This window comes from Notechis scutatus, chromosome 1, assembly GCF_049901735.1.
Source record: "Notechis scutatus isolate UNSWTSFEM ecotype Mainland chromosome 1, rNotScu1.2, whole genome shotgun sequence".
Lineage (NCBI taxonomy): Eukaryota > Metazoa > Chordata > Lepidosauria > Squamata > Elapidae > Notechis > Notechis scutatus.
Genome location: NC_142009.1, coordinates 146,527,825 through 146,555,451, shown reverse-complemented (window position 1 = coordinate 146,555,451; position 27,627 = coordinate 146,527,825). Strand labels below are relative to the sequence as shown.

The window sequence follows — 27,627 nt, the reverse complement described above, 5'->3', positions numbered from 1 at the left end:
ATACTATGCTTTCTTTAGCAAATGAGCTATAGAGTGAGGGGAACTTCCTTCCTAAAGGACTTGGGGTGACAATTCTGGAAGAGTAGTCACATCAAAAAAGGATTGGGCTGGGTATTATTATTTGCATGCGTTTTGGTGTTTTGCTGGATTTTTAAGGATATGAATGAGACAGGAACATAAACTACATCTGTTTTCACTCTTGAAATGACTCCAGTTTCTCTAATTTCTGCCACACAGTGTTGATCTATCTTGGGATAAGGTTAGGGATAATTATGGTAATAAGCAAAATCAGGTTTCCTTATCTATTTCAGTCCATATTTGGTAACCGAACAAGAGATCTTGCCAAATGTTGGCCATTTTATTGCTTTATTTGGGCAACATTATCTCAGTCCTGGGTAACTGTAGAGTACCTACCCCAATATATATACAAATTAAATAACATGGCATGTGAATAATAAGTAGTGGAATTATGCTGAGTTGATGCATGCAGTCTGAAATTTGGCTCAATTTATAACCTAATAATGCCTAACAACCAGTAACATTTCTGGCATCCGTATTAGCATTGTTACCTCCAGACTTCCACTTAGTAGCATATTAGATACCGAGTGGCTATTTTGGAAATGATCACTGATTGATATAGATGAACATGCTAGGATACAAACTGTACATATAACCCATTTTAAAAGATGATTATTCAATTTTCAATAATTTTAAAGTGTTGTCATTAAACTTTTATGTGGCTTCCAATACAGCTTTGTTACAGATTGATAGTAGATTTTAATTCTTTTCTTTGTATGTCTATCTTAGGATTTATGACTGGATGCCGGAGCAGCCAAATATATTCCAGACAGAGCAGCTTGAACGACTGAAGAAGGAGTTACCAGAGCTTAAAAGCTGTGCATGTCCCACTGTTAGCCACTTTAATTTTGCTCTGTGTAACTGCAATAGCAGTCTGATAAGAGCAAGAATGGCAGAAAGTACAACCAGTTTCTAATGGACTCACAGAGAAAAAAATGCTGTTTCACATGAAACACATTAATTTTGCTGACTATGGTAACAGACTCTGCTCGTCTTGCATCTAAATGAAGCAATAATTCATGGTCCACTGTAGAACATTAAATGTTATTGTAGATTATCAAATCTTGCTAAAATGCCTGAATAATTCTAGTTCTATGGATCTCATACATTTTAAGCAGTTTAAGATAGAATCTATGGTATTGTAACATATGCACCTAATTTCTGAAGAATCAGAAATGCAATAGTTATCTATGTAGCTAGGATCCAAGCAGCCAAATATCATTATTTTAAGTGATTCAAGCTCAGTCATAATAGATAATAATGTACTGTATAGTATTTTTTTCAAGTGGAAAAAATACCTCAAGTGCATGCATTTACACTGATGCATGCAACTATACAAACGTGTGCCATCACATTGCAATCTATAGATTCTATCCTTCCATCACCTATTTCCTTTGGGCTATTATTCTTTTCTGTTTATACTGCCAGACACAATGGTAAATAGTATGATCTCTTTAGCAACCCAAGTGTCAATAGTATCCCTTCTTCACTGTTTTTGTATCTAAAGTTTACTGGTGATCTGAATGTTGTAAATCAATATAAATCAAATTGCTAGTGGTTGATTCTGGGTTGAAAAAATTATCATTGTACTTAAATATTAAATGCACAATCCAAAAACCAAGTGGGGTCTAAGTGTGATATTGTAGATGTATGCATCAGTCTTTGCGCCCTTGTGGTGCTACATAGTGCAAGGGTAATAAGGGCTGAGTAAAATGCTTGCATCTTTGCTGAAAAACCACAAGCCTCTATGTGGATATAGTAAAATGAAGATTTTATTATTTCTGTATTCCTCGCCCAATAAATGTGATAGTGTTGTTGTTGTTTTAAAACACAGTTTAATTGATTTTCAGAATGTAATAGTCTTCAACTTCTAGCTAATGTACACTATGTATAACTTATTCAAAATTATGATAGAGTATTTGTCACATATTTGTTTGCATGTGTTTGAGCTCAGACCTCTCTACAAACTTCAGGTAGTTGAAACTGAAGTTTCGTTACCTTTTTATTGAAGTGTTAAATACATAATAAAAATTGAACTATAAATATATTTATTTTTTCTTGCAATGGCCAATCAAATTGTATGATATGAACCTTGTCACCGCTGTACAAAGCTAATTGATATAGATCAAATAAATGCAAGTATGTATTACTAAGTATGAATTATTGCATAAATGGAAATCTGTACAACCCAGTTTGTTTTTCTAAAGCTTTGTTATTTGTGTTTATCCTCAACAGACAATATGGTCTTAAGGTCTGGGCACTATCCTACTTTAAAAATAAAAGCATGTTTTATATCAACATTCAGTCTCTTTTATTAATAGTTTGGAAATATTGTGAGTTTATCTGATATTTGCGTCTGGAATCAACTAAACATTAAGTATTACTACTCAGAATTAAATTATGTCATACATTCTTTTGTAGGAACATATATTTGAACTTTATCTGCTTATGCCACCTGCTTTTTACACCCTACATTGTTATTGTTCTAGATGATAGCTGCTCTAAGAGATTCTATCTACTTGGATCTGGTGATTTAAAAACTTGCTAAAGCAGGTTGCTTTGTGCTGTAAAATCTATAATATTGCTTAATATTAATAAGAAAATGTGAATATATATAAAGACCTTCATCTTGTCTCAATCTTCATTAATGCTGCATTCCCTGTTTGGACATGAGGGTGTGTGTATTCCTAATACAGATATTCTGTCTATAATCCATCTTGATCAGTTTTAATTTACATTTGCTTTCCATAACAGTTCAACATTTTGTTATTTTGTGAAATAGCATGTGCTCTGTGAGAATGGGTGCGTCACTGGTTTTAGATAATGCCATAGATACTATTTCTTAAGGCCTCAATAATTTTCCGGGAAAGATAAATACTTCTGGGGAAGTACTTAAAATAGGTATATAGCTTTTCTTGTTTTATAAAAATTTGTAAAACTTGTCCTTTAAGAGAGATGAAAGTTCAACTGATTCTCTGGCCCTCAAGCATACTGTTAAGTTGAATTTGTGAGATGCTGATATGTTGGTCATTATTATTGAAAAATATATAGAGTAGCTACACAGGAAGGGAGAAAAAATGAAATAGGCACATCATATTAAAACAATCTGTATTTCAAGAAATACATTTGTCATGCAGAATCTAGCTGTGTGAAATGAAACCAAAGCCTGTAACTTGAAATCCCTGCTTTATTTTTAAAAATGTTTCATTCTCTCCTTGAGAAGCCATTGCTGGAATTTAACTCTTGGACAATTGTTACCCAGTCTCCAACATTCCCTTTACATGGTATTCCTCTGCTAACTTCACACAAATCCACTCCCTCCAACTACTTTTTCCCCTCTAATTTATGCCAACATCTTGTGGTCGAACTAACCAGCCACAATTTAAGTGTTAACCCTGAAAATAGGATTCATCAGTCCATGATTTGGGTAAGCAATGATAAATACTGTATGTTGTTGAACAAAGTTCCTGTAGGAGTGGGAGGATTGAAAGGAGAAAGAAAGATTTGAGCACATGATATGCATTTGACATAAGAACAAGCAAATAGCAGCTTTAAATTTGCATCTCCTGGTTTCTCTCACCCAACTGAAGGATTTCCAAGGGTAGTGGTTTTTTGTTGGTTGGAGTTTTTTTTTAAATTCTGTTTTGTTTTGGTTAGTTGTGGAAGAAAACTGGTTGTCAAGAATAACAGGCTGCAGAACGGGTCCCTAAGCAAACTATTTTGAAAACAATGGCAACAAAAAAATTCTATCTATGAATTTCCCTTCCAGCATTCTAAGCAGTAAGATGATTTTTCCAAAACTGGATTCCCAAAATACAATATTTTACTCTCAACAGGGTTGACTTAATGAAATTCCAATAATTCCAAACTGGTGTGAATCGCCTGATTATGATCTCTTGCGTTAAAAAAACTAAAATGTTAATAAGAGGTTTTAAAAGTGGCTGAAACAAAACAGAAAAGCATGTTCATGCATAAATTTTGAATTAGATGGGAAAATAGTTTGTGAGGTTAGGCAGAGATTATTCATAATTTCTCAGCTATAGTACCTCCAACGGTTATTGTGAAGATGAAATGGGAAGAACTATGTGTGAAAATGAGATAATAACAGCAAAAAGAGCAATATCATACAGGAAAAAAAATGACTACACCTATATATAAATACATTTTTGAAATAATCTGAAGTTTTCTTGTTGAACATTTCAAATAAACAGAAGCCAAAAATAATGCTATAACCAAAAATATATTTTAAAATAACCCATAAAATAAGAGTAAATAATTGGATGCAGAATAGGCAAATGTGTTGACATTATGTATGTGTAATCAACAGCTAAAAAAGCAGAAGGTATCAATATTCTTGAAACTGATACTTCCTCAAAGCTGATGAAGACAATTTTCTCTGAGATTTTTGATACTAAATCCTGAATAAGGAAAACCAAATAATCTGAAGGTTCATCAGTTTCTGTACAGTCATTAAAATTCTGGGCCAAAAGAAAGCAATACTGGAATATAGTGGTCATCTGAGATTATCACTCTGTTCAAACAGCAGAATTATTTTTATTGGATGTTTTTAAATCATGCACTATTACTACAGTACTTTTGGTTACCCTAATACCATTTGAGATTTTAAGCAGAAGTGCATAACTACAGACTGCAGTATGAATCACCATGTTCCCTATCTTTTTTAGTCACCTGCACAGCAAAGGCACACATATGCACCAAAAGTGGTATTCAGCAGGTTCTGACCGGTTCTGGAGAACCGGTAGTGGAAATTTTGAGTAGTTTAGAGAACCAGTGGTAACCTTCCCCTGGAATGGGGTGGGAATGGAGATTTTACAGTATCCTTCTGCTGCCACACCCACCAAGCCATGCCACGCCCACCAACCCATGCCCACAGAAGCGGTAGTAAAAAAAATTGAATCCCACCACTGATATGCACTAGCATAATATTTAATTACTTTTTAGTTACTTATTCTGAAGAGAGAAAAGAAGAGAGGTGTGGCTTAGAGCATTAAAAAAATTGTTTTTACAAATGTCCTCTAATTTCTGTTGAAGATTTTGAACTGACAAAAATCTAGAGAGCCAAGTCTCCTTATATGCTGTGCCATTCTCCCACTAATTAAATTATCATCCACATTGTTCCATATTAGCAGGCTTGAAACCCTGCAATCCTATTGGTCCAGACAGACTGGATCGTGATTGGATGGTTTGAACGTTCCTGATTGGCTCATACAGGGTTTGCCGCGATTGGCTGAAACCAAGCGTGGCAAATTCAAAGAGTTGTCATTGGCTGCCTAGCCGCGGCCAGCTCTATAAGAAGAGCTGCCGCGCGTTAGGGTTTTGTCTCAGAATCTATCTGTAAAATAAAGAGCTATTGTTCACTACTCAAGCCTTGTCTATTCCTGGGACCCACTGACCGAACTTAACACTGGCAACGAGGATGGGATTCTGAGACAACAAGACTAACCAGCACGTGGCAAACGGCGCAGAGACGACCAGCGAGATGGCCAGCAGCGCCACGCCGCCTGCACCATTTAACCCAGCCAGCGAGGACTGGGAATCCTACATTGATTGCTTCCAAATGTTTTTGGAATCCAACAACCTGAAAGACGCCACCGGAAGCAAGAAACGGGCGGTATTTTTAACGCATTGCGGGCCCGCCGTTTTCAAAATGGCTAAGGCACTAGCAAAGCCCGCAGATGTCAAGACAATGGATTGGGACAACCTAGCTCCCATCCTCCGAAACCACTATGCTCCGGCCATACCAACTCTTATCCGGAGGCATGACTTTTATCAAAGGGACCAGCGTGAGGGCAAAAGCATCGGTGAATTCGTAGCCGACCTGAGGAACCTTGGAGGTTTGTGCGGATTCGCTAACCTAGATGAGGCTATGCGAGACCGGGTCATCCTCGGCCTGAAAGACCCAGCACTCCAAAGCAGACTAATGGCCAAGGGTGACATCTCCCTCGCCGACGCCATAGCCGAAGCAACCGCAGCCGAAGCTACCCGCAAATCAGTGGCCCAAATGTGGCGTTCAAACGGAACTGATCGTCAATTGACCAGCGAGGCAACTTCAACACCAGAAAAACTCGCAACCACCGCCCACCATGGCGACGTCGAATCCCCTTCTGACAGCGAAGAAGAATAGATTCACCGACTTCAGTCAGAACGCGATCGGCGAGATCGGCAGGGTCATAAGTTGGGGTACCAGTGTGCCGGCTGCGGAGGAAATCACCCGCGTTCCGAATGCAAATTCCTGGACACTGTTTGCCGACATTGCGAGAAGCGGGGGCATATCGCTAAAGTATGCCGCAATAAAAGAAACTTCAGCCCCCGGCGTCGAGGCAACAGCCCAAGAAGACAAGATGGCACCCCCACTAAAAAACGGGACCGCCAGACTGACAGCCGGTGGAGCCGGGACGGCAGAAACAAAAGATTCAACAAGGCACCGTGAAGAGAAGAAACACATCAAACAGTTATCATCGCCCATTCTTCACCAATAGATGCACGGAAGATACACATCGAGGTCGATATCCAAAACCAACCATGCACCATGGAGGTAGATTCTGGCTCCTACCTCTCCATGGTCTCCTGGAGCACCATAAAGCGTCTAATACCCAGCATACGCCGCCAGGAACTAAGTGACCAGAAATTGATCCTGAGGGACTATCAAGGGAACCGCATCCCAGTGGCTGGCATCGGGCATTTCGAGATCACCTTCAAAAACCGCACCAATATTTTACCACTTACAATTGTGGAAAAAGACTGCCCCAGCCTACTCGGATTACAATGGTTCTCGCCGCTAGGAATCAAGATGGCAGGCATCAATCACACAGACGAAGAAGATTGGGAGGCGACGGTCATACGAAACTTCCAAGAGGTCTTCGATGACACTTTAGGTAAGTACAAGGGGTCCCCAATCTCCTTCAATCTTAGCCCAGACATCGCTCCCATCCGCCTCAAGCCGCACCGAGTGCCATTCGCACTCAAGCCTAAGATAGACGAGCAATTAAATAAGCTCATCGCGCAAGGCGTATTAGAACCTATCGACCATGCCCGTTGGGAAACACCCATTGTTACCCCCATCACACCAGATGGCTCCCTGAGAATCTGTGGAGACTACAAGGCCACCCTGAACCATGCCCTGCAGCAGAGTGCCTACCCCGTGCCAGTAGTCCAACATCTCCTACACTCACTTGGGGGTGGCAGAATCTTTGCAAAGCTCAACCTGGCACAAGCCTATCAGCAACTGCCGGTCGATGCTGAAACCGGCGAGGCATCCAAAAGCCTAATGGAAAGACTACTGCAGGGAATTAAAGGAGTCGTCCCCTATTTCAACGACGTGCTAGTAGCAGCCCCCAATAAGAAACAATTGGAGAAACAACTTAGAGCGGTCCTAGAAAAATTTAAAGACTCCGGCCTCAAAGTAAAAAAAGAGAAGTGCCAGCTATGTACTGAAAGGGTTGAATTCCTGGGGTACCTCCTAGACAAACATGGAATTCACCCTACTGACAAAAAATTAAAGGCCATCAAGGAAGCCCCCAGACCGAAAAATAAAACGGAACTCCAAGCATTCCTTGGACTCATTAATTTCTATAATGTTTTCCTACCCCAGAAGGCGACTGTCGCGGAACCCTTGCATAGGCTCCTGGACAAAACGGCATCCTGGATCACAAAAAAGACTATCCAAAAGATTGAACATGGCAACATCCACGAAAAAATCAACAAAATGCTCCTAATACAACATATCACACCCAACACCACCACGAACAAGTGCCCAGCGGAATTACTCATGGGCAGGAGACTCCGGTCACCTCTAGACCGTCTGCACCCTACCTACACTCCAGAGAAACCCCCTGGATCTACTAGCCGACACCGAGCCTTCAACGTGGGCGACACTGTCTTCACTAAAAACTTTACTGGGGACCCACTATGGCTACCGGCAAAGATTACCCAAATCACCGGCCCCCGCTCCTACCGACTCCAGACCACCGACGGGAGGACCTGGAAACGGCATATTGACCAGCTACGATCTAGACTGGCCACTTTTCCCCTCACAGACTCTAACCAAGAAATCAGAGGGGGGGGGAGTCGTATTTCCTGCAATCAAGTTTGGTGCAATTTACCTTGAGTTTGTAACTGTTGTGTGCTCTTGTATTGTTATGGTTGAAGTTGAAGCATTCATTGATAGATAGGACATTGCAGTGTATGATTTTATACACTATACTTAGATTGGACCGAAGGCGGCGTAGTTCTAGGTTTTCTAGGTCTAGAATTTCAAGTCTGGTGGCATAAGGTATTCTGGTGGGAATCCCTGAGTGTTCGTTGCTCTGAAGGAGATGAAGAGTGGCAACACGTCCAGCCCAACTCTGCACACAGTCTTACGGTTGACCAGCTGCACTTTGACTGTTGTCATTCTGCCACCAGTTCACCCAGGGGTGGGATTCTACTAGTTCACACCTATTTGCTAGAACCGGTTGTTAACATTCTAAGCAGTTTGGAGAACTAGTTGTTAGAAGAAATTACTGGCCTAATCCTGTAAGGAAGGCAGGAAGGAAACATTCTGGTGTTGCTTACAGAAACTGCCTCTCCGTTAACCCTTATTACATTCTTGGCAGGACTAGACTTCCTGTCTCAGGAACATCTCTGGAGGTTTTTTCCCCTCCTTTGCTGGAACTTTGCTTGTGTGGAGTGACCATTTAAAGTTACAGTGGCACTGAAAAAAAAAAAGTGACTTATGACCATTTTTCACAGGTACAACTGTTGCAGCATCCCCACAGTCATGAGAGGCCAGGCGAGGAGATGCGTGCCTCGATGTGAGTGATATTGAGTTGGCCACACCCAGCCAGTAAAATGACCACCAAGCCATGTCCACCCAGTCACATGACCACTGTTATGTCTCACCTGTATCCACAGGTGAGCAATCAAAATACTAAAGTTCCAAAAATATAAGCAACCAAAAACAAACCCCAACAAAGATAATGGCTGAGGTTTTTCCAGTCCTCAGCAGTAGTTCTGAAATCTGTTTGGCAATCCTGAAGTGCCTATAAATCACAATGCCTCAGATAATCTTCACAGTACTTTCGCTCTAACAAGACACTTTGCTTCTGGCAAATTTCTCAAGCCAATCCGTTTCCTTTTATCCCCTAAGGGGGCGTGTTAGTCTCATTAATTAATCACTGGCTTGATGCCTCTTTCCCAATTGAGATTGACGTCTCAATCTCCGTCTATTTCTCACATCAAGCCAGGATCCCTCAAAGTCCTCCTCCTCACCTGAAACCTCTCGCACGTTTTCCTGATTATCTGCCACCGGCTGCTGCGTAATCAGAGAGGGAGACTCGGGGAGGTAGAAGACTCCGACACCTCCAATAAATTAGGTTCGTCTCTCATAGCTAAGTCCACTTCCTCAACCTGGCTACCCTCAAAATCACTCAACAATGCAGGCTCAAATCTCACTGCCAGATCCTCTTCACTCGAGCTCACATCTGCCAACGGACCAGATTCAAATCCCGGAGTCACAACAACCACCAAGCCACACCCACCACCTAAGCCACAGCCCCAGAATCGGTTGTTAAAATTTTTGAATCCCACCCCTGAGTTCACCCCAATCCAGGTAGCCACATATACCAGTTCAGACCCAGATCTAATACTGCTCTTCGAGCAAGTCTTCCACTGAGCTAACCAGAGGCTCTGCTCTTTATCAATCCCCACCCCTTGCAATTTTTATATAGCCATATCAACACATTTATTCTATGGCCTACTCCAACTTGCACGTTTGGCTTTGGAATCATCCCCCCCCCAACCCCCCAAAAAAGCTATTCATCAACAGTAAGTTAAGATGGAGTTAGTTAAGGCAACTTTTGTTCTTGAAAAACATACTTTATCACACAGTTCTATATGTCGTTCAAGTCCATTGCACCTTTTCCTTAAGCTAGGGATGCATATAAATACAAGCTGAAGTAAATAATGAACAATTTGTCTAAAGGGCAGACTTCACACCAATAGGTCCTAAACTCTTGATGGGACAGAATAAGAATAATAGAATTGGATCTTAGAGGTCTTCTAGTCCAACCCCCTGCTTAAGCAGGAGACCCCATACCATTTCAGACAAATGGCTGTCCAATCTCTTATTGAAAAACCCATGATGGAGCACCAACAACCTCTGAAGGTAAATTATTCCACTGGTTAATTGTTCTGCTAAGAAATTTCTCCTGAATTCTAGGTTGCTTCTCTCCTTGATTAGTTTCCATCCATTGTTTCTTGTGTTTGACAGGTAGTCCTTGTCTTACAACCACAATTGAGCCCAAACCTTCTGTTAAGTGAGACATTTGTTAAGTGAGGTTTTACGATCTTTCTTGCCACTGTTGTTACGTGAATGATGAAGTTAATAACACGGTTGGTCAGTGAATCGATTTTGCTTGTCAAAAGGTTGCGAAAGGGGACCACATGGGCCATAGGACACAGCAACGGACGTAAGTATGAACCAATTGCCACGTGTCTGAATTTTAATCACACGATCACGGAGATAAGCGCACCAACGTGCCTACCGTCCCTGTCCTATTGTTTCTTTTATATATTTTTTTAAATTTTTCTTATATGTATCCTCCATGTATTCATAACTATGTTTTTACTTATACCTATTATCTTGTAAGCAATTGACAAATAAAAATAAATAAAAAAATAAAAAATAAATGAAGATCCTACAAAGGTTGTGTGAAAAATGATCATTAATCTCTTCAGTTGAACCTCACTAGACAACTGTTCTTTTTTTTAGATAATTTTTTTTATTTTTAAACACAAACAAACACATACAAAAACATAAAAACATAAAATCCTCTTCCATTTTATATACATACAGTGTGTCAGTTGGTTACGTAACTTTTGTGCTATACTTTTGTAGTCATTTACTCACAATTTATATCAATCTTCACATTGTCAAACTAATATGTTTATATATTTATCAGTTATTAATCATCCATGACTAAACTATTCATTCCATCGTTTTATACGAGATGTTCCACATTTTATTTTAAAATTTATGTTATACTTTCAACCAGTAGTTATATATATATCTGTATTACGTTTTATATCAATCTATTAGATTTCTATCACAAAATTATCTAGTCTATTATACAGTATTACCATGCCTTTTTATCCAACCGTTGATAAAACAAATCTCGTATCATATAAAATTGCTTGTCTTCTTGTTCTCTAATTTCAAATGTCAGTTTACTCATTTCAGCACCGTCCATAATTTTTTTTTGATAACTTCCTCCTGCATAGGTATTTTGTCATTTTCCCAGTTCTTCGCAAATACAATTCTAGCTGCTGTTAAGACATTTACAATCAAATATTTGAGTTCTTTATTGTATATGTCTGGGTACGACTCCCAATAAAAAGAGCTCTGATTTAAAGTCTATATGCAGCATATAGACTAGACCAACTGTTGTTAATTCCAGGTCTATCTGTATTTGTCGTTTATGAAAGGCAAGGAGGTTCAGGGTATTTCGTATTTCAGGAGGAAAGTTTTCCCATATGGCATGGGGGAAGCTACAGATCTCTCTCTCTCTCTCTCTCTGTGTGTGTGTGTGCGTGCGTATGTGCGTGCGTGTGTCCCCGCCAAACGAGGAGATAGTGAGTTACATAGCTGGGGGGACTGGGGGGGGGGGGTCCAGCCGTGTTGCCTATAGTTAGAGAACTTCATGACGTCATAAAGGTGAATCCATTTGCAGGTTGCTCAAATTATTCCACGGTGTTACAGCGGGGGAGGGGTGGGGGGCACAAACGAGCGGCGCCGCCAGAGACAGAAGGCGGGAGGCGAGGCAAGAGGCGGAGCGGGAGCAAAAGGCGGATCTCCGCGCTCATCTCCTTGCCTCCCTCTCCCCCACCCCGCATCCCAACGCCGCCCTCGCCAGAAATCAGAGCATCGCAGGCGGCTGCCGTCTTTCCTCCTCCTCCTCCTCCTCCTCCCTGCGCGCCGCCGAGATGGACGCCTCAACTGCGGGCAACAAGGAGCGGGAGGCCGTGCAGCTCCTGGCCGAGGCCGAGAAGCGGGTCAAATCCTCCCAGTCTTTCCTCCGGGGGTTCTTCGGGTGAGCCAGCGAGCGGGAAAAAGAGAGGCAGGGAGGGAGGGAGCAAAGCACCGCTCTCCTCGGCCTTAAAAGATACCTTCCTCGGCGCTACCACCACACAGCTCTGGGTCTTCAGATCCGGCCGCCCTCCGCCCCAGCATCCTTGTGCTGATCTCCCCCCCATCACCCCCCCCACACACACATACACGTGTTAAATAGCCCGGGCGAAGGGAGAATTGCGGGGTGGCTTATAGGGAAAGAGAGGGCGACCCTGTTGGAATAGGGGCTCACCCTCTGGCTCGGAGCGGCACCGTGGAAGGGGCGAACCCGAGTCAACTGAGGCCGAAGCTTTGCGAGTGGAAAAAGAAATCTGGAGTTAATTCTACATACCCTCAAGGGTTGTAAATAAAAGGGTTCCCCCCCCCCCAGCGGCCCTTAATCTGACGTTGCCACCTGCAGAACGTCTGAAGGCAGGTTGCAGGAAGGCTGCGAAGTGACAGGGCACATTTGAGAGGTCTACAAAATGAGGACAAGGACTCTGATGAAATTATAATGGCCACCCGGGATTTAATGCAGCATGCTGTCCTGTGGACTTGTGGTCATAGGTATGGAGAGTTAGTGGAAGTTAGCGGAGGTAGCCCTAGTACAGGTAGTCCTCAACTTACAAGGGTTCATTTAGTGGCTGTTCAAAGTTACAATGTGACAAATGTGACTTATGACCGGTTTTTTCATCCTTGACAACCTATGCAGCAGCCCCATGGTTGTGTGACCAAAATTCAGATGTTTGGCAATGAATTGGTTCGTCTTTATGACCTTTGTTATGTCCCAGAGTCGTTTGATTCCTCTCCTGCCATCTTTTGACAAGCAAAGTCAGTGGAAAAGCCAGATTCACTTCACAACCGGGTTACGAACTTATCAACTGCAGTGATTCGCATAACAACTGTGGCAAGAAAAGTCATAAAATGGGGCAAAACTCACTTGACAAATGTCTCATTTAACAACTGAAATTTTGGGCTCAATTGTGTTTGTAAGTCAAGGGGAACCTGTATAGTTAAGGGCAGTGAGAAATGTAGACATGATAAAACTGCCATCAAAAGCAGTGCTTAAGATGGCTCAAATAATCAAAATTGATTATTCATAATAATCAACCCTCTCTAGAGTTTGTTTTTAATATACAGCCTTAAACATATACTAGGTATCCCAACTCAGTACCTTCAGGCATGTTGGATTAAAGCTCTCATCTCCAGCTAGATAAGAATTCACTATTATATATGTATGTATGTATGTATGTATGTCAGTCATAATATATCAATGACTAATTCAATAAGCGTACAGTTTGGAGTTAAGGCCTTAATTATGTTGCCTGGAGTCTTTAAAAAGTTTTTTTCCCTTCCATTCACTCATGTCTTATTTTGAGAGACTGCCTGAATAAGTCCCTGAGGTCTCCTTGGTATGGTGTTTCAGAAGTGGTTTGCCATTGTTTATTCCTAGAGCTGAGAGAAAGTGACTGGCCCAAGGTCACCCAGCTGGTTTCATGCCACATTTTCTTTTGAAGACGTTTCTGGAGAAGCTTCTTGGATGAGAAGTGAAACGTCTTCAAAGAAAAACCAGAAAGTCCAGTTGCATCTTGAAAAAAAACAGCAGCTTTGGGACAACCATGACCTGGATGACTGAGAATCTCCATAGAGACTTGTGTTGCAAATGATCTAAATTTTTATTTTCTACATATTTAAGTTCCATTAGTCTAATTGGATTTCTTGTATAACATAGTCTTCGGGCTCTTCTGTCTACCTTTTTTTTCCTGTCAATTGAGACTAATGTTTCATGAAGGCAGCAAAGTAGTCTATGAATCATGAAATCTTATGGACTATTATTAAATCTTCAATGTACTGTTACAATACTGTGCAGCTTAGCTATAGCAGACATAAGGGCTATCTTCTGCAATTTGTCAGTAATTCCCTTTCATGGCACCTTGGGGATAAAAGAACGTCTGTTTAAGGTTCTTCATTGATCCAAAATTGAGAAAACTAATAGATTGGTGAGTATCAGGAGGATAGTATTTTGTGTGGTTCCTTAAAATAGCAACATTTAGTCAAACTTCAGGTGGACTAGAAAGTTAAGCAGGATTAGATCTGCTTCGCACATGGGTGAGAAATCAGAAAATATGAGAAGTATAGGTTAGATTGTGAAATCAAAATTCCACCCTGGAAGAAGACAGGAGCATACCATTTCCATATTATTAATATTATTACTATTGTATGTTGCTGAAAAACTATATGGACATGCCCAGAATGCCACCAGGAGTTCATCTTGAAAGAGAATTTGCATGCTTACAAAGTGGTTTACTAATCAAGTTATTAGTCTGGGATTGGGAAAGCCATATTTCATGACTCTGCTTAAACCTAAGGTTCAGCAATTTACTTCAAAGATCTGAGGTAAGATAAAATGAGGGGAAACATTCAACATCTCCACACACAACGGCACTGTCATTTAGTCCTTGAAATTGCCTAAATTAATGCAACAATATTAATATTTAATACTTTATATTTATACAATTTGTTGGTTTCTAAAAGAACCCTTTATGATGATTTTATGGCACTGTGTTTCAATAATTGCCACTTCAATCTCTTTTCTGCTAATGATATTATTTTGCTGTTTACTCTTAGCATTGCTATTTTCTCTTTTTTTACCCAACTTGTCTATTAGGACAGTTCTCATAAATAGCAACTGAGATAACCCACTGTATTCGGACTGTACAGTCCATGTCTTGATTGCTATTCCAAGTTGTAGTCCAAATTATGTGCATTAATTAGGGCTCTTCGTTTTCCTGGTACTGTAGGGAAAGCTTTTAGTCAAATTCCACTTAGGGTCTAAATTGGCATAATAATTTTACTTGTATATCATTTCAGTTGCTGCAGTAAGAATTAGGATGAGAAATTTCAATTCAAACTAAACGCTTTTTGCATCTGCTTTCTATTTTATACATAGAAAATTTGAGGATTTGTTTTCAAGTTTATTGGTTGATTATCTGGTGTCTGATAACCTTTAATTCTGTCTTTTTTAAAGAGATTAGGGCTAGGTAAATAGTTAGTGCTAGATAAATAGCATAAATTATAGTTCAGGGCCCAATTATGTATCTGTATCTCAGTGTTTTCTTTCTTTCTTAAAAAAATATACAGATGGGGAGACTGCTGGATTGGGACAGCATCTCTGTGTTCTTCATACATAATGTTCCCATTTTCAGTGCAACTGTTCCTGCTTATTATACCAAAGGGGAAAAAATAGGGAAAAATTATGGCACCAGTTGATTCTTATAAATGCAGAGAAAACAAATGTTGGTGTTTTGTGATTCCGGGGGTGGTGCCAGTGGTGGGATTCAATTTTTTTTACTACTGGTTCTGTGGGCGTGGCTTGGTGGGCCTGGCAGGGGAAGGATACTGTAAAATCTCCAGTCAGAGGTGGGATTTGTCAGTTCTTTGAACTACTCAAAATTTCCACTACCGGTTCTCCAGAGCTGGTCAGAACCTGCTGAATACCACCTCTGGGTGGTGCCAGTAAGCAGCGTTGCTGTGGTTGACAGGAATAGCTATAACTCTGAAGAAAATACTCATCAGAGGTTGGTCTCTGTTATTCTGTTTCTATCTTTCACCCTGGAAATGAATTGGCAATAATAATTGGCACCAGATGCTGCTATCTATAAACTTCGACGTAGTCCATCCTTCTTGCATTTCCAAATTGTTTTGTTTGTTTTTATATTGCTCCAACACATGAATGTTTTATTTACTACAGTTAGTAGATTTGCTGTTTACTCTTAGCATTGCTATTTTCTGCCTTTGATTGCAATGCTTTTTCCCCCCCTTAGCATATCTGGGGATGAATGGCTTTCTCCTCTAACCTCCGGATTGAATATCAGCAAGTCATACTCTGCAGACAGAGTGTGAATGACAGGCAGAAGGAATTTTGGATACTTAAAATAAGCCATAGGCAAATTGTTGTGGCCTTTTGGTTAGGAAATGTAACCCAGAAATGCAGTATTCTCTTTTTTAAAAAAATGCTCTGGTAGGGACTCTGGTAGTTTTAAGGCATATTTTACTAATAATAATATTAGTCCATAGTTTAAGAGAACATGCAGTTTTTAGGAATCTTCTTATGATTCTGGGAAAACAGTAAAGGCTCAATAAACCATTACAAATTTCTAACAGAAGTTACTTCTGCATGCAAACTAGCAAGTGGAGCTGGATATTTTCCCTTACAATAACCATAAAACAGATTTAGTTCTGTCAGGCTTCACTTTTGAAATGTTTACCTTTTGTTCGATATGCATTTATTTAAATTCAGAAAGTCTACTTTGTTTTCCCAGTGATAGCAGCCAACTGTGAATAGGCCTCAAGCTAAAAACATAAGTGTGCAATTAAAAAGGGTTGACAATGAAATAAGGTTCACTTGCACTTAAAAAGCCATAAAACTAGTTGTATAAAAATGACCGGGAAGAGTAATTCCTTTTATGTTTTTTTTTTAACAAAATGAGAACAATACAAGATGTATGTGTGTTGGTAGTCCTCGAATTATGACAGTTTCTTCAGCGACCTTTCAAAGTTATGGCAATACTGAAAGAAATGAATTTACAACCCGTGCCCAAAGTTATGACTGTTGCAGTGCCCCCGGTCACATGATCAAAATTTAGCTTTTTGGCAGGCCATCTGCACTTAAAGTGCAGAGTGCTTCAAATCCCCCCATCTGCTTATTCCCTCCCCCCATCTGTCTTTTTGGCTACCCTACATCTAGTCTTGTGGGGCAGCAAGCAGCCCCAGAACCACGCACCTGTGGGACTGTTTGCCACACCCTGGGAAGCCTCAGCTCTTCCTCCTGTTCTTCCAGGTTATTCCTATTTCCCATCATATACAGCAGGGGCCCCCAAGCTCGGCAACTTTAAGACTTGTGGACTTCAACTCCTAGAATTCCTCAGCCAGCCAGCCAGAATTCTGAGAGTTGAAGTCCACAAGTCTTAAAAGTTGCCAAGTTTGGAGGCCTCTGATATACAGCCACATGAAGACGTTCATCTCTTTTTATGCTTCCCTGTAACCGCACCACTGAAGGTCGGTAAAATTATTGCTGAAAATCAACATCACGGTTTCCTACCATTCTGAGCCAGAATATTAACATATTTTTAATTAAAAAGTATATAGTTCATCATAGATAGCACCTAACTTTCGTCGACTCTGGGTGGCTCATATAGGTCTCCAACCTTGGCAACTTTAAGACTTGTGGACTTCAACTCCCAGAGTTCCTCAGCCAGCTTTTACTCTGGGAGTTGAAGTCCACAAGTCTTAAAGTTGCCAAGGTTGAGACCCTGGCTCATAGCATTAAAAACAAAACAAGAAATGGTCAGCCCTTTGAGGAAGTCCAGAACAAGAAGCACCAACCCTGAGTACAGATAGTCCTTGCTTAACGGTCGCTTAGCAACCATTTGAAGTTATGCCAAAAAAAAAACCCCGCCTAAAAAAGGTACTTGAAGTTTTCCGATGGTGGCACATGCAAACACACCTCGTAGTCACGTGACTGCATTTGGGGTGCCTTGGCAACCAACTCACTCTTACGGCTGGTGGCCGCATTCCCTGGTCACATGACATTGGCTTGCTTTATGGTTGTTGCAAAAAAACCCAGTGTTGTAATATCAGGTGGGTGCTGTGACTTTACAACCGTCATGAATTATGATGTAAATTACGGGCTCCGTTCTGGTTGTAAGTCAAGGATTACCTGTATTAGCACTAAATTTGTTGTAAGAGAATCATGTTTGAAAGCACCTCTTCCCTTCTTTGCTTTTACTTTTCTGAAAACTAGGTGCTTTCCTTGCTTCCTCCTATGGGCTGAAATATCTTTTGCTTGATGGCTGCCTAGGCTGCAGCTTTTCCTCCTATCTCCCAAGGTCATTCCTGAATACCATTACAGAAAAATACAATAAAAAGAGTGCATATAACAATAAAAAGGTGGGCAATTCAGTTAATACCACAAACATACACGCATAGGGGACTTCAACCACCATAGTCCAACAGCTGGAATAAGAACTGGATCTTAAGGGCCCTGTGGGAAACCATCAAGCAAGCAAGCTGCAACTTCCCTACCACCATATCATATCCATGCGCATACTGTCACATCCCTGTCGGAATCTGATTCTGAGGGGGAGGCCGAGCAACTGACAGGGAATGGGGGTGTGGCTCCATTGGCTGTGGAAGAAACTGGGGAATGGCAAAGTCTGGCTGGGCAGAGCAGGGGAAAGATAGAGCAAGGCAGAGGGAATTCAGAAGACCCAGGCCCACCCCCTCTACATCCTAGGGCACGCAGGGAGGAACGGAGAAAAGAACAACGTGGGTTATGTGGCTTACGGGGGAGGAAAGGGCCCTGATTCCCATCATTAGCTGCAGCTGGGAACACAATGTTTAAAAAGGCAAATCGTGAGTTATCTTTTATGGTCGAGGCTTATCTGGGTTCCTGGAGTCTTCCCAATTGTGTGTGTTTTGTTGGTCTTTGAAGTCTGCAATTCCTTATCCTGCCCTGTCCAGTTAATTGCTGCAGCATGGTTTGTGTGGATTTTTATTTACAGTTTATATATACTTTGTTTTCGGACTGAATTTCCTTCATTTAAAGACTGTTCTTAGGAGAGTTTTTTCTCCAGCCGAAGGTAACTGGACATTGGGGGCAAATTTGGAAGTATTAAAGAGACTTTTCCTACTTATGTGACTGTGTTGCCTTTGTCCCACGCTCAGGGTCATCACACATACTATAAGGTGGCCCATTGACTCTGTGTAATCATCATAATCCCATCTATTCCTTCTCATCTTCTGAAAAACACTCTGATTCTTTCACCAAAATTTGTGACTGAGAAAATACTTGTATATCTGCTATAAATCCTTTCCCCTCATTGTATGCCTATGGAATAAAATTAGGACTATGGGCAATCATACTGTTTATTAGTACAGATTATCCTTGATTTACTACCATTTGTTAAGTGGCCGTTCAAAGTTACAATGGCGCTGAAAAAGTGACTTATAACCGTTTTCATACTTATGTCCGTTGCAGCATCCCCCGTGGTCACATGATCAAAATTCAGTTACTTGGCAACTGCCATGTATTTATGACAATAGCGGCATCCCGGGGTCATGTAATCCCCTTTTGCGACCTTCTGACAAGCGAAGTCAGTGGGGAAGGCCGATTCATTTTACAACTATGTTACTAACTTAAGCACTGCAGTGATTCACTTAACCACTCTGGCAAGAAAGGTTGTAAAATGGAGCAAAACTCACTTAACCAATGTCTTGCTTAGCAACAGAAATTTTAGGCTGAATTGTGGTTGTAAGTTGAGGACTGCCTTAGAATATAGTAGATGTTTATTTTTTTTAATTTCCAAATTGGCAAGCTAACAGGAATATTGCCCGTGATTCCAAAGTTAGGATAAAATTCATTCTTCGTTTTTGTTAAATAATTCCTGTGATTTTTTAAAACATTGTATGATCAAATTATGAACAATCACATCTATGAATAGACTCAGCTTCCCACTAAGTATAAATGACCAATTTAACCTTATGGACTTTCTTAGTATCTTTACGTTCACTTGGAAAGAGGCTACTATAATATTAAAGCACTATTTAATAGCGCTATATAATGATGACCCTCATTTTTCTCTTTCTGGGAACACTGCATCTTGCCCAGTACTTACATATTTATTTACATCCCATTTTTTTGCTCTAGAAGCTTAAGAAGGTTTTTGTGGGGTTCACCCCCTTGTTTTATATTTACAACAGCAACAATATGAAGTAGGTTGGACAGAGTGACTGGCCCAATGTTGTCCAGAAGCTCTGTTGAGTAGGGATTTCAACCTAACTCTCCCCCTCTTCTAGTTCAACTTCTTAGACCTAATATTGGTCTGGCTCTGAGTATTTTGTTAGTACTGAAATGGTAACAATAGGGCCTGATCCCTGATTCTTTTCTAGAGGGGCTGCACAATCCAGTTTTCTGCATGCTGCAGTGATTGGATCCATTCAAGCAACATGTATGTAATACGTATGTGTATGTGAGACAGAAAAAGCACCATTGTGTCAGGAGGGAATATTAGTAAAGATGTCAAAGATCTCTGTGGCTTTCTCAGCTACTCACTATGCACAATTCAGCTTCCAGTGCATTTACAAAACCAAGGATTCTTTGCTTGCAGTATGCAGTATTTATGGGGAACTGGTTTCTGTGTTGTTTATTTTCTCAACTTTTCTTTGTATTCTTTGAATGTGTTTCATATTTGGCTGTTTCATAGTGCAACGGTACCCATCTCCTTCTAATTCTGTGTCTTCTTTTATTTCTCCTAGAGGAAATACAAAGCTTGAAGAAGCATGTGAAATGTACACAAGAGCTGCAAATATGTTCAAGATAGCCAAGAACTGGAGTGGTATATATAGACATCTTTATCTTCTTTATAAATATAAAGGATAGCTTTGCCTGTAGATCACTACAACAGGGGTGAGGGGTACTGTAATCCTTCAGATATTGCTTGACTTCAGTTCCCAACGCCCTTCAAGAATGGCCATGCTGATTGGAGCTACTGAGAATTGGGTTATAGGTCCCTTAGTCTTCCTGCAGAAAATTCAGATATTGTTGCAATAGCCAAGGGGATTAATCCAAAGTCATTATCTTGAAATAACATGCCTTAATTGCACATAGAAGTGATCACAAGCTGGGGATTTAGCTGCTTTATCTGATGTTTCAAGTTGTGACTCACTAGCACTGAACTTTAAAACCCATCCACCTCTGCATACAGTAAATTGCCTTTCTCTGTCCTTCATTGATAACCCAGTCCTTCCCCCACCCACCAAATGAAATAGAGTGGTTCATGCTTCCTTGGAAATTATTATGCATACTGTATTTTCAACTCCGTGGTATACAAATTGAGGAGGGATATTTTCACCATTAGTTTGTTTTAAGTAAATGTATAGGAAAATTGGTTGCACAACTGTTAATTTCATTGAACAGTTCTCTTTTGGTTGTCTTTATGAACCAGTAATATATTTCTGAAGGTTTGCTATAGGATAATTAATGTGTCTCCCTAACAACAGAAGTCTCTGCTTCATCTAAATCAGTAGTTCTCAACTAGCACACCACAGCACAAAGATATGCGATGGGTTTGTTTGTAGTGTGCCACAAGAAAAAAGATCTTACTGTTTTCTTTTGTGTGTGTGTGTGTTATATACACTGGGAACACAAAAACAAGACATCCTAGATCTGAATGAATGAAATATTCTTATTAAATACTTTGTTCATTACATAGTTGAATGTGCTGACAACAAAATCACACAAAAATTATCAATGGAAATCAAATTTAGCAACTCATGGAGGTCTGTATTTGGAGTTACACTCAAAATTAAAGTGGAAAAAAACACGACAGGCTGATCCAACTTTGATGTAATGTCCTTAAAACAAGTCAAAATGAGGCTCAGTAGTGTGTGTGGCCTCCACATGCCTGTAAGACCTCCCTACAACGCCTGGGCATGCTCCTGATGAGGTGGCGGATGGTCTCCAGAGGGATCTCCTCCCACACCTGGACTAAAGCATCCCCCAACTCCTGGACAGTCTGTGGTGCAACGTGGCATTGGTGGATGGAGCGAGACATGATGTTCCAGATGTGCTCAGTTGGATTCAGGTCTGAGGAACGGGCGGGCCAGTCCATAGCATCAATGCCTTCATCTTGCAGGAACTGCTGACACACTCCAGCCACATGAGGTCTAGCATTGTTGTGCATTAGGAGGAAACCAGGGCCAACCACACCAACATATGGTCTCACAAGGGGTCTGAGGATCTCATCTCAGTACCTAATGGCAGTCAGGCTACCTCTGGCGAGCACATGGAGGACTGTGCGGCCCCTTAAAGAAATGCTACCCCACACCATTACTGACCCACTGCCAAACCGGTCATGCTGGAGGATGTTGCAGGCAGCAGAACGTTCTCCACGGCGTCTCCAGACCCTGTCACGTCTGTCACATGTGCTCAGTGTGAACCTGCTTTCATCTGTGAAGAGCACAGGGCGCCAAGTGCTAGTGGACCAATGCTAGTGGACTGTGCTAGTCCATAGGCTGGGAATTGGAGACCTCTGCATTACATGTTATTTATATATAATCATAACTTATTATTATAAATCATAAATAAGATACAACAAGTGTTGTGTCTTATGATTTATGATGAATATATTTTTTTGATGCCTATGGTCATGATTTATTACTTACAGCTTTTATGTACACTCAGAGCTTATGCTCCGAAGACAAATTCCTTGTGTGCAATCACTCTTGGCCAATAAAGAATTCTATTTTGTTCTGCTCTGCTCTGCTCTGCCCTACTTCTATTCTGTTCTGTTCTGTTTCTAATGCGCTACAGAAATGACTGTTCTCTTCAATATTAAGCCATGGATTCATAAAAGTTGAGAACCACTGATCTAAATAATGGAATCTCCATGTAGCCAAACCACAACTTTACTTTCATCCACTTAAAAGGAAAAGGCTGAACAATGCCTCCTATTTTCCTTCCATTTAGTTGGAGAAACTGATAATCTCAAGAGAGAGAATTTAAAGCACTGTGGCTGAATTGAGCAGCCATGTGGCCAAAGCAGATAGGGAAACGTGGAAATAATGTAAGGATCCACCCCAATATAGGCACCCGTTGGTAGATTTTCAGCAGCAGTTCCTTAAATTCTTTTTTGAGACAGAATTGGGGGAAAGTGCTTGTTTCTGGTTCAAATGGCTACTTTTGATGTCAAAATGCTGCTCTGTTTCTCTTTCAGCTGCAGGGACTGCCTTTTGTCAAGCAGCAAAACTCCACATGCAGTTGCAGAGTAAACACGATTCAGCCACCTGTTTCGTTGATGCGGGGAACGCTTACAAAAAGGCAGATCCTCAAGGTAAGGTGTACTGGGGGTGGAGTGGCCTCCTCGTGATGTTTCTTCTCGGTAAGCAAGATAGATAGGAACATTTCTGATGATAAGGATGTGTTAAAAGAAATAAAAGCTCCAGACAAAGACAACAAACTCTATTGTTCAGATCAACATAAATAATCCTGAAAGCTTTGAGATCAATGGAGTGCTGTACCAATACTGATTCACATTATAGCATGATTATTATTAGCATGATGGGATAATGGTGTGAGTAGAGATATATGTATAATATAGTGTATGTCTTGCCAATTTTCTTTCAGCTTGAATGTGACTAAGAAAAATGCTTGTGTGGTTTCCCTCTCCCCACACTAAGCTAAATCTGTTTGGCTAATGTAGACCTAAATATGTTGCTGATCATTAACTTTGTCCTGCCAGTTCATGAGTTGTTGACGGTTTAATTATAGGATTAAAAAGATCAGTATGGGAAATTAAGAAGAAGTTTGAGATTAATGAGAGATATAATTTTGGATGTATATGTTATATATATAAACATTAATTTGCTCATAACATTATTATGCATATTTCAACAGGTAGTTCTTGACATACGATTGGTCGCTAGTGACTGTTTGAAGTTCCAACGGATCTACCAGGGAGAGTACTTATGAATTCAAAGTTCTGATGATCATTCCCCTCCCAATAGTCATGTGACCACACTTCAGTCACTTGGCAACCATTTCCACATTTACAGCCATTTGCAGTGTCCTGCAGTCACATGACTGTGTTTTATGAGGTCTTTGCTGAAAATCGGCATTTCAGCAGCAAACCACTGATCTGCTTAATACCCGCAGTGTTCATTTTATCGTGGTGGTGTTCATTTAATGACCACTACAAAAAAGGTCATAAAATCAGTTTTACCACTGTCACAAGTTACAACCACTATGAGCAGACTCCATTATGGTCATAACTCACTTGTGGTTATACTGGGCTTTTGGGATTTATTGTGTTGGAATTTCAAGAGCTGTAGTGGTAAAACATAGAGGGCAACTGGTTGGACAAAGCTGTTTAATGTACATGTCTTTTACTTATATTAAAGCTCTAATCTAAACTGGATTTATACATGATAGTTACCTTTCACTGTCTGTTTTATCCTTGTTCTGAATATGGAATTGGGCATTCTCGTGGTTATAGAATAACAGCAACTATAAAACTTGATACCATTTAAAAAGATCAGGAAAAGAACTCGGACACAATAGAAACAGTCAAAATCACAATGAATGAATGATCACATGCTAAACCTTCTGCCTGTGATTCAAGAAGAGCCATACACACACATCTTCAATCAAAAGATAAAGAGGGTTTTTTTTTAACCCAGAAATTCTGATGGAAAGACCCAAGGGCTGGAAGGCAGGTGTCAAATTCCTGCAGGTGTCTCCAGTCATGGGATTGGAGATCTCAGGTCCCTTTGAGTTTACCAAACAGTCCTTTCCAATGACCTATAGGTAGTCCTCGACTTACGATCATAACTGAGACTAAATTATGGTGATTGCGGTCATTAAGCGGGTAACTTCTCAGTTGCAAAAGACCAGGTCCACATGTGAAAGTTCAGTTAAGCTGATTTATTACTAAAAGCCTATGTACACGAACCTTCTCAACTAACTTAAGAACCTGATTAGAGTTAGATAAGGGACAACGGCATTCAAAGGGACTTAGACTTTGGGCCTATATAGGGGATTCTAGGCTGATCCCTCTGTTCACTCTGCTCCAGATTTTGCCATTCCTTCTTCTTTAAAGAAGTAAACACTGAAAACTGGCAAAAAAAAATGTTGAAAATTTCAGTCTTTGACTACATGATGCTGCAAGTGGCTGCATAAAGGTGAGCCGGTTTCCAAGTACCCAAAATGTGTTTGTGTGACTTGGTGGGGGGAGTGGTAGTGGTGCAGCCACCTGAACTTTTAAATTGGCTTGTAAGCAGGGGTGCGATCGAACTGGTGTAACAACCGGTTTGGTGAAGCATGCGCGCGCATGTGCACACAGTGTTTGAAAAATGCTGCTTTTTCAGCTCTAAAACTTACCTTCTGCTGCAGTCCCAGTGAGTAAATCAACCGAGGCGCCGCAATCCGCTGTGCCACACCAAACAGCTGAGCTGAAAACCCCAGAAATAAAGGACAGAATAGGGCGGAGAGAATGGGCGGGGCCAAATCATCACTGTAACTACCGTTTCGCCCGAACCGGGCCGAACTGGTAGAATCCCACCCCTGCTTGTAACTACTATACCTTTTGGGAGATCCATCATAATTTCAAACAATTGCTAAGCAATTTGGTCATTAAGCAAGGACTACCTTGCTTTCTAGAGAAACTCTAGAAACTAGAAATCTGTATCACACCAGAGCATCAATTCCTTAAAAGTATTACTGTATAGGAACAATAGCAGAGCAGAGTAGGGATGGGTAAAAGGTAGGCCTGGATTTGACTACTGACTTCTCTATGATTTGCAGTGAATGGGACAGTAAATATACTGTAGTTTCTCACTCCCCATTCTGTGTCCTCCTGTTGCCCAAAACTAAGCCATGAAATAAAGAGAGGTAGGAATAACTAGGAGTGTTTCTGTGTGTAGAAAGACTATGAGATTTATTCCTCCTCAGCACTCAAAATAGAGCTTTGAATGCACAATTCTTTCACTCTGATGTATGTTTTTGCATCAGTTTCCACTTGGTGGACTTTGAGACTTCATCATAAACAAATTGAATGAATGAGAAAGAAAGAAAGGAAAGAAAAAAAAGAAAGAAAGAAAGAAAGAAAGAAAGAAAGAAAGAAAGAAAGAAAGAAAGAAAGAAAGAAAGATCCTATAAACCTGCAGTCTGCAATGCTAGCAGGAAAAGATGAAGAGGTTTTGTCTTCACCAGATCTTGCATAGAAAAATAGCTGAGAATCTAGTTGTTGAATGTGCTGGTACAAACCGTCCACTTTCTTGCACTGATAAAATGATTATGTTTGGATGCCTGAGTTGATTGTATTCATTGTTTTCCTCCAAATGCATCCAATGCAGAGGCTATCAACTGCTTAAATGCTGCCATCGATATTTATACAGACATGGTAAGACACCCAAAGTGCTAGGTTGGGATTCCAATTTACAACCTTTCCTATTGGTGTTGTCATAAATTCAAATTGCATTCAGTTTGTATTCATTGCTTGCCCTCTTTCACATTGGGCCAAATTCTTCTCTTCTCAGGGCCGATTTACTATCGCTGCCAAGCATCACATTACTATTGCAGAGATTTATGAATCCGAGCTGGTAGACATTGAAAAGGTAAGCCAATGTGTGTTTATCTGAAAGGGCTTGGGTTTAATTCCTGGGCGTACTTTGCTGAGGTGCCATTAAATTTGGAAGTATTGAGGAAGCCCATCACTTCAGGTTTCATGGCTATTGTCCAAATGTGTTTTCTTCTGCTAAATGAAACGCCCTGGTGATCACTGAGCATGACTTTTGGATTTAACTCATCAATTCTCTCACTGTATGGATGTATAGTGAACGACATAGGAAAGGAATATTTTCATATGTGTATATGTGAAAAGTTTCCCGTTTGTTTTGAAAAATAATACCTGTGATGACCCGGGGCATGGCACAAAGGCACTACAGATAATCAGCAGGAGTTCCTTAATTAGCTCCAACTTTGCTCCCAATGTTCTGGTTACTCTCTGGCTGGAGAAAAACTCTCCCAGGAACAGCCTTTGGCTGCAGAGAATCAAATCCAAAACATGGTCAACACAAAACTGTAACTATAAGTCCAATCAAGGCAAAATGAGGTAAGTAGTCCGACAGGGCAGGAGCAAGAAGTCCAGAAGTGAAGGCACGGCAATAACTCAACACGGTTGGGAAGACATCAGGAACACAGATAAACAAAGTCAACACAAGATAAACTCACGTTTGCTCCCAGCAGCTGCCACACTCAGCATGCATTTCTTTTAAACTCTCATTCCTAGGTATGGCTAATCAGAGCCCTTTCCTCCTCCGTAAGCAACGCATCCCAAATTGCTCTCTTCTCCCTTCCTCCCTGCGTGCCCTAGGATAAAGAGGGGGCGGGCCTGGGTCTTCCTCTGAACTCCCTCTCCCTTGTTCTACCTCTCCCCTGCTCTGCCCAGCTGGACTTTGCCTTTCCTCCACAGCCAACGGAGCCACGCTCCCACTCCCTGTCAGCTGTACATCTTCCTCCTCGGATTCAGACTCCGACAGGGTCATGACAACATTTTGATCATGCATTTCCTATAAACTTGCTAACACTATCCAAGATCTGTAAACTTGGATGGTGTTAGCATCTTAACATCTTAAATGTGGTGTGGACAGGTTTTATCTCACTCCAGGGATGGCTGGGCGATACCGTGAAAATGTTGTAAAGCCCTACAGTAACACAGTAATGAAATGGCCTGAATCTGTCTAAACTATCACTACAATGTCAAAGTATAATGTTGAAAATGGATATGCTGAATTCTTTTTAGGCCATCGCCCACTATGAACAATCTGCAGACTATTACAAAGGGGAAGAATCTAGCAGGCAAGTTTCCATAAAAGATAATCTTAGT

At 40.8% G+C, this 27,627-nt stretch overlaps 2 protein-coding genes across 3 annotated transcripts in view; both read left to right on the top strand.

Annotated features, from left to right (window-relative positions):
- Positions 1-2,376, top strand: part of GPCPD1 (glycerophosphocholine phosphodiesterase 1) — a 71,090-nt gene extending 68,714 nt beyond the window's left edge. For both annotated transcript variants that reach the window (XM_026668535.2, XM_026668536.2), the window contains one exon: positions 808-2,376. In XM_026668535.2, coding sequence (XP_026524320.1) covers positions 808-994 — 187 coding nt within the window. In that variant the 3' untranslated portion in view covers positions 995-2,376. The remainder of the gene's footprint in view (positions 1-807) is intronic.
- Positions 2,377-11,950: 9,574 nt separating this feature from the next.
- NAPB (NSF attachment protein beta) overlaps positions 11,951-27,627 on the top strand; it is a 32,836-nt gene continuing 17,159 nt past the window's right edge. Inside the window, exons 1-6 of the mRNA XM_026668412.2 lie at positions 11,951-12,167; positions 20,501-20,580; positions 22,960-23,076; positions 26,096-26,142; positions 26,279-26,356; positions 27,544-27,599. Of these exons, the coding sequence (XP_026524197.2) occupies positions 12,061-12,167; positions 20,501-20,580; positions 22,960-23,076; positions 26,096-26,142; positions 26,279-26,356; positions 27,544-27,599 (485 nt within the window). The 5' untranslated portion in view covers positions 11,951-12,060. The remainder of the gene's footprint in view (positions 12,168-20,500; positions 20,581-22,959; positions 23,077-26,095; positions 26,143-26,278; positions 26,357-27,543; positions 27,600-27,627) is intronic.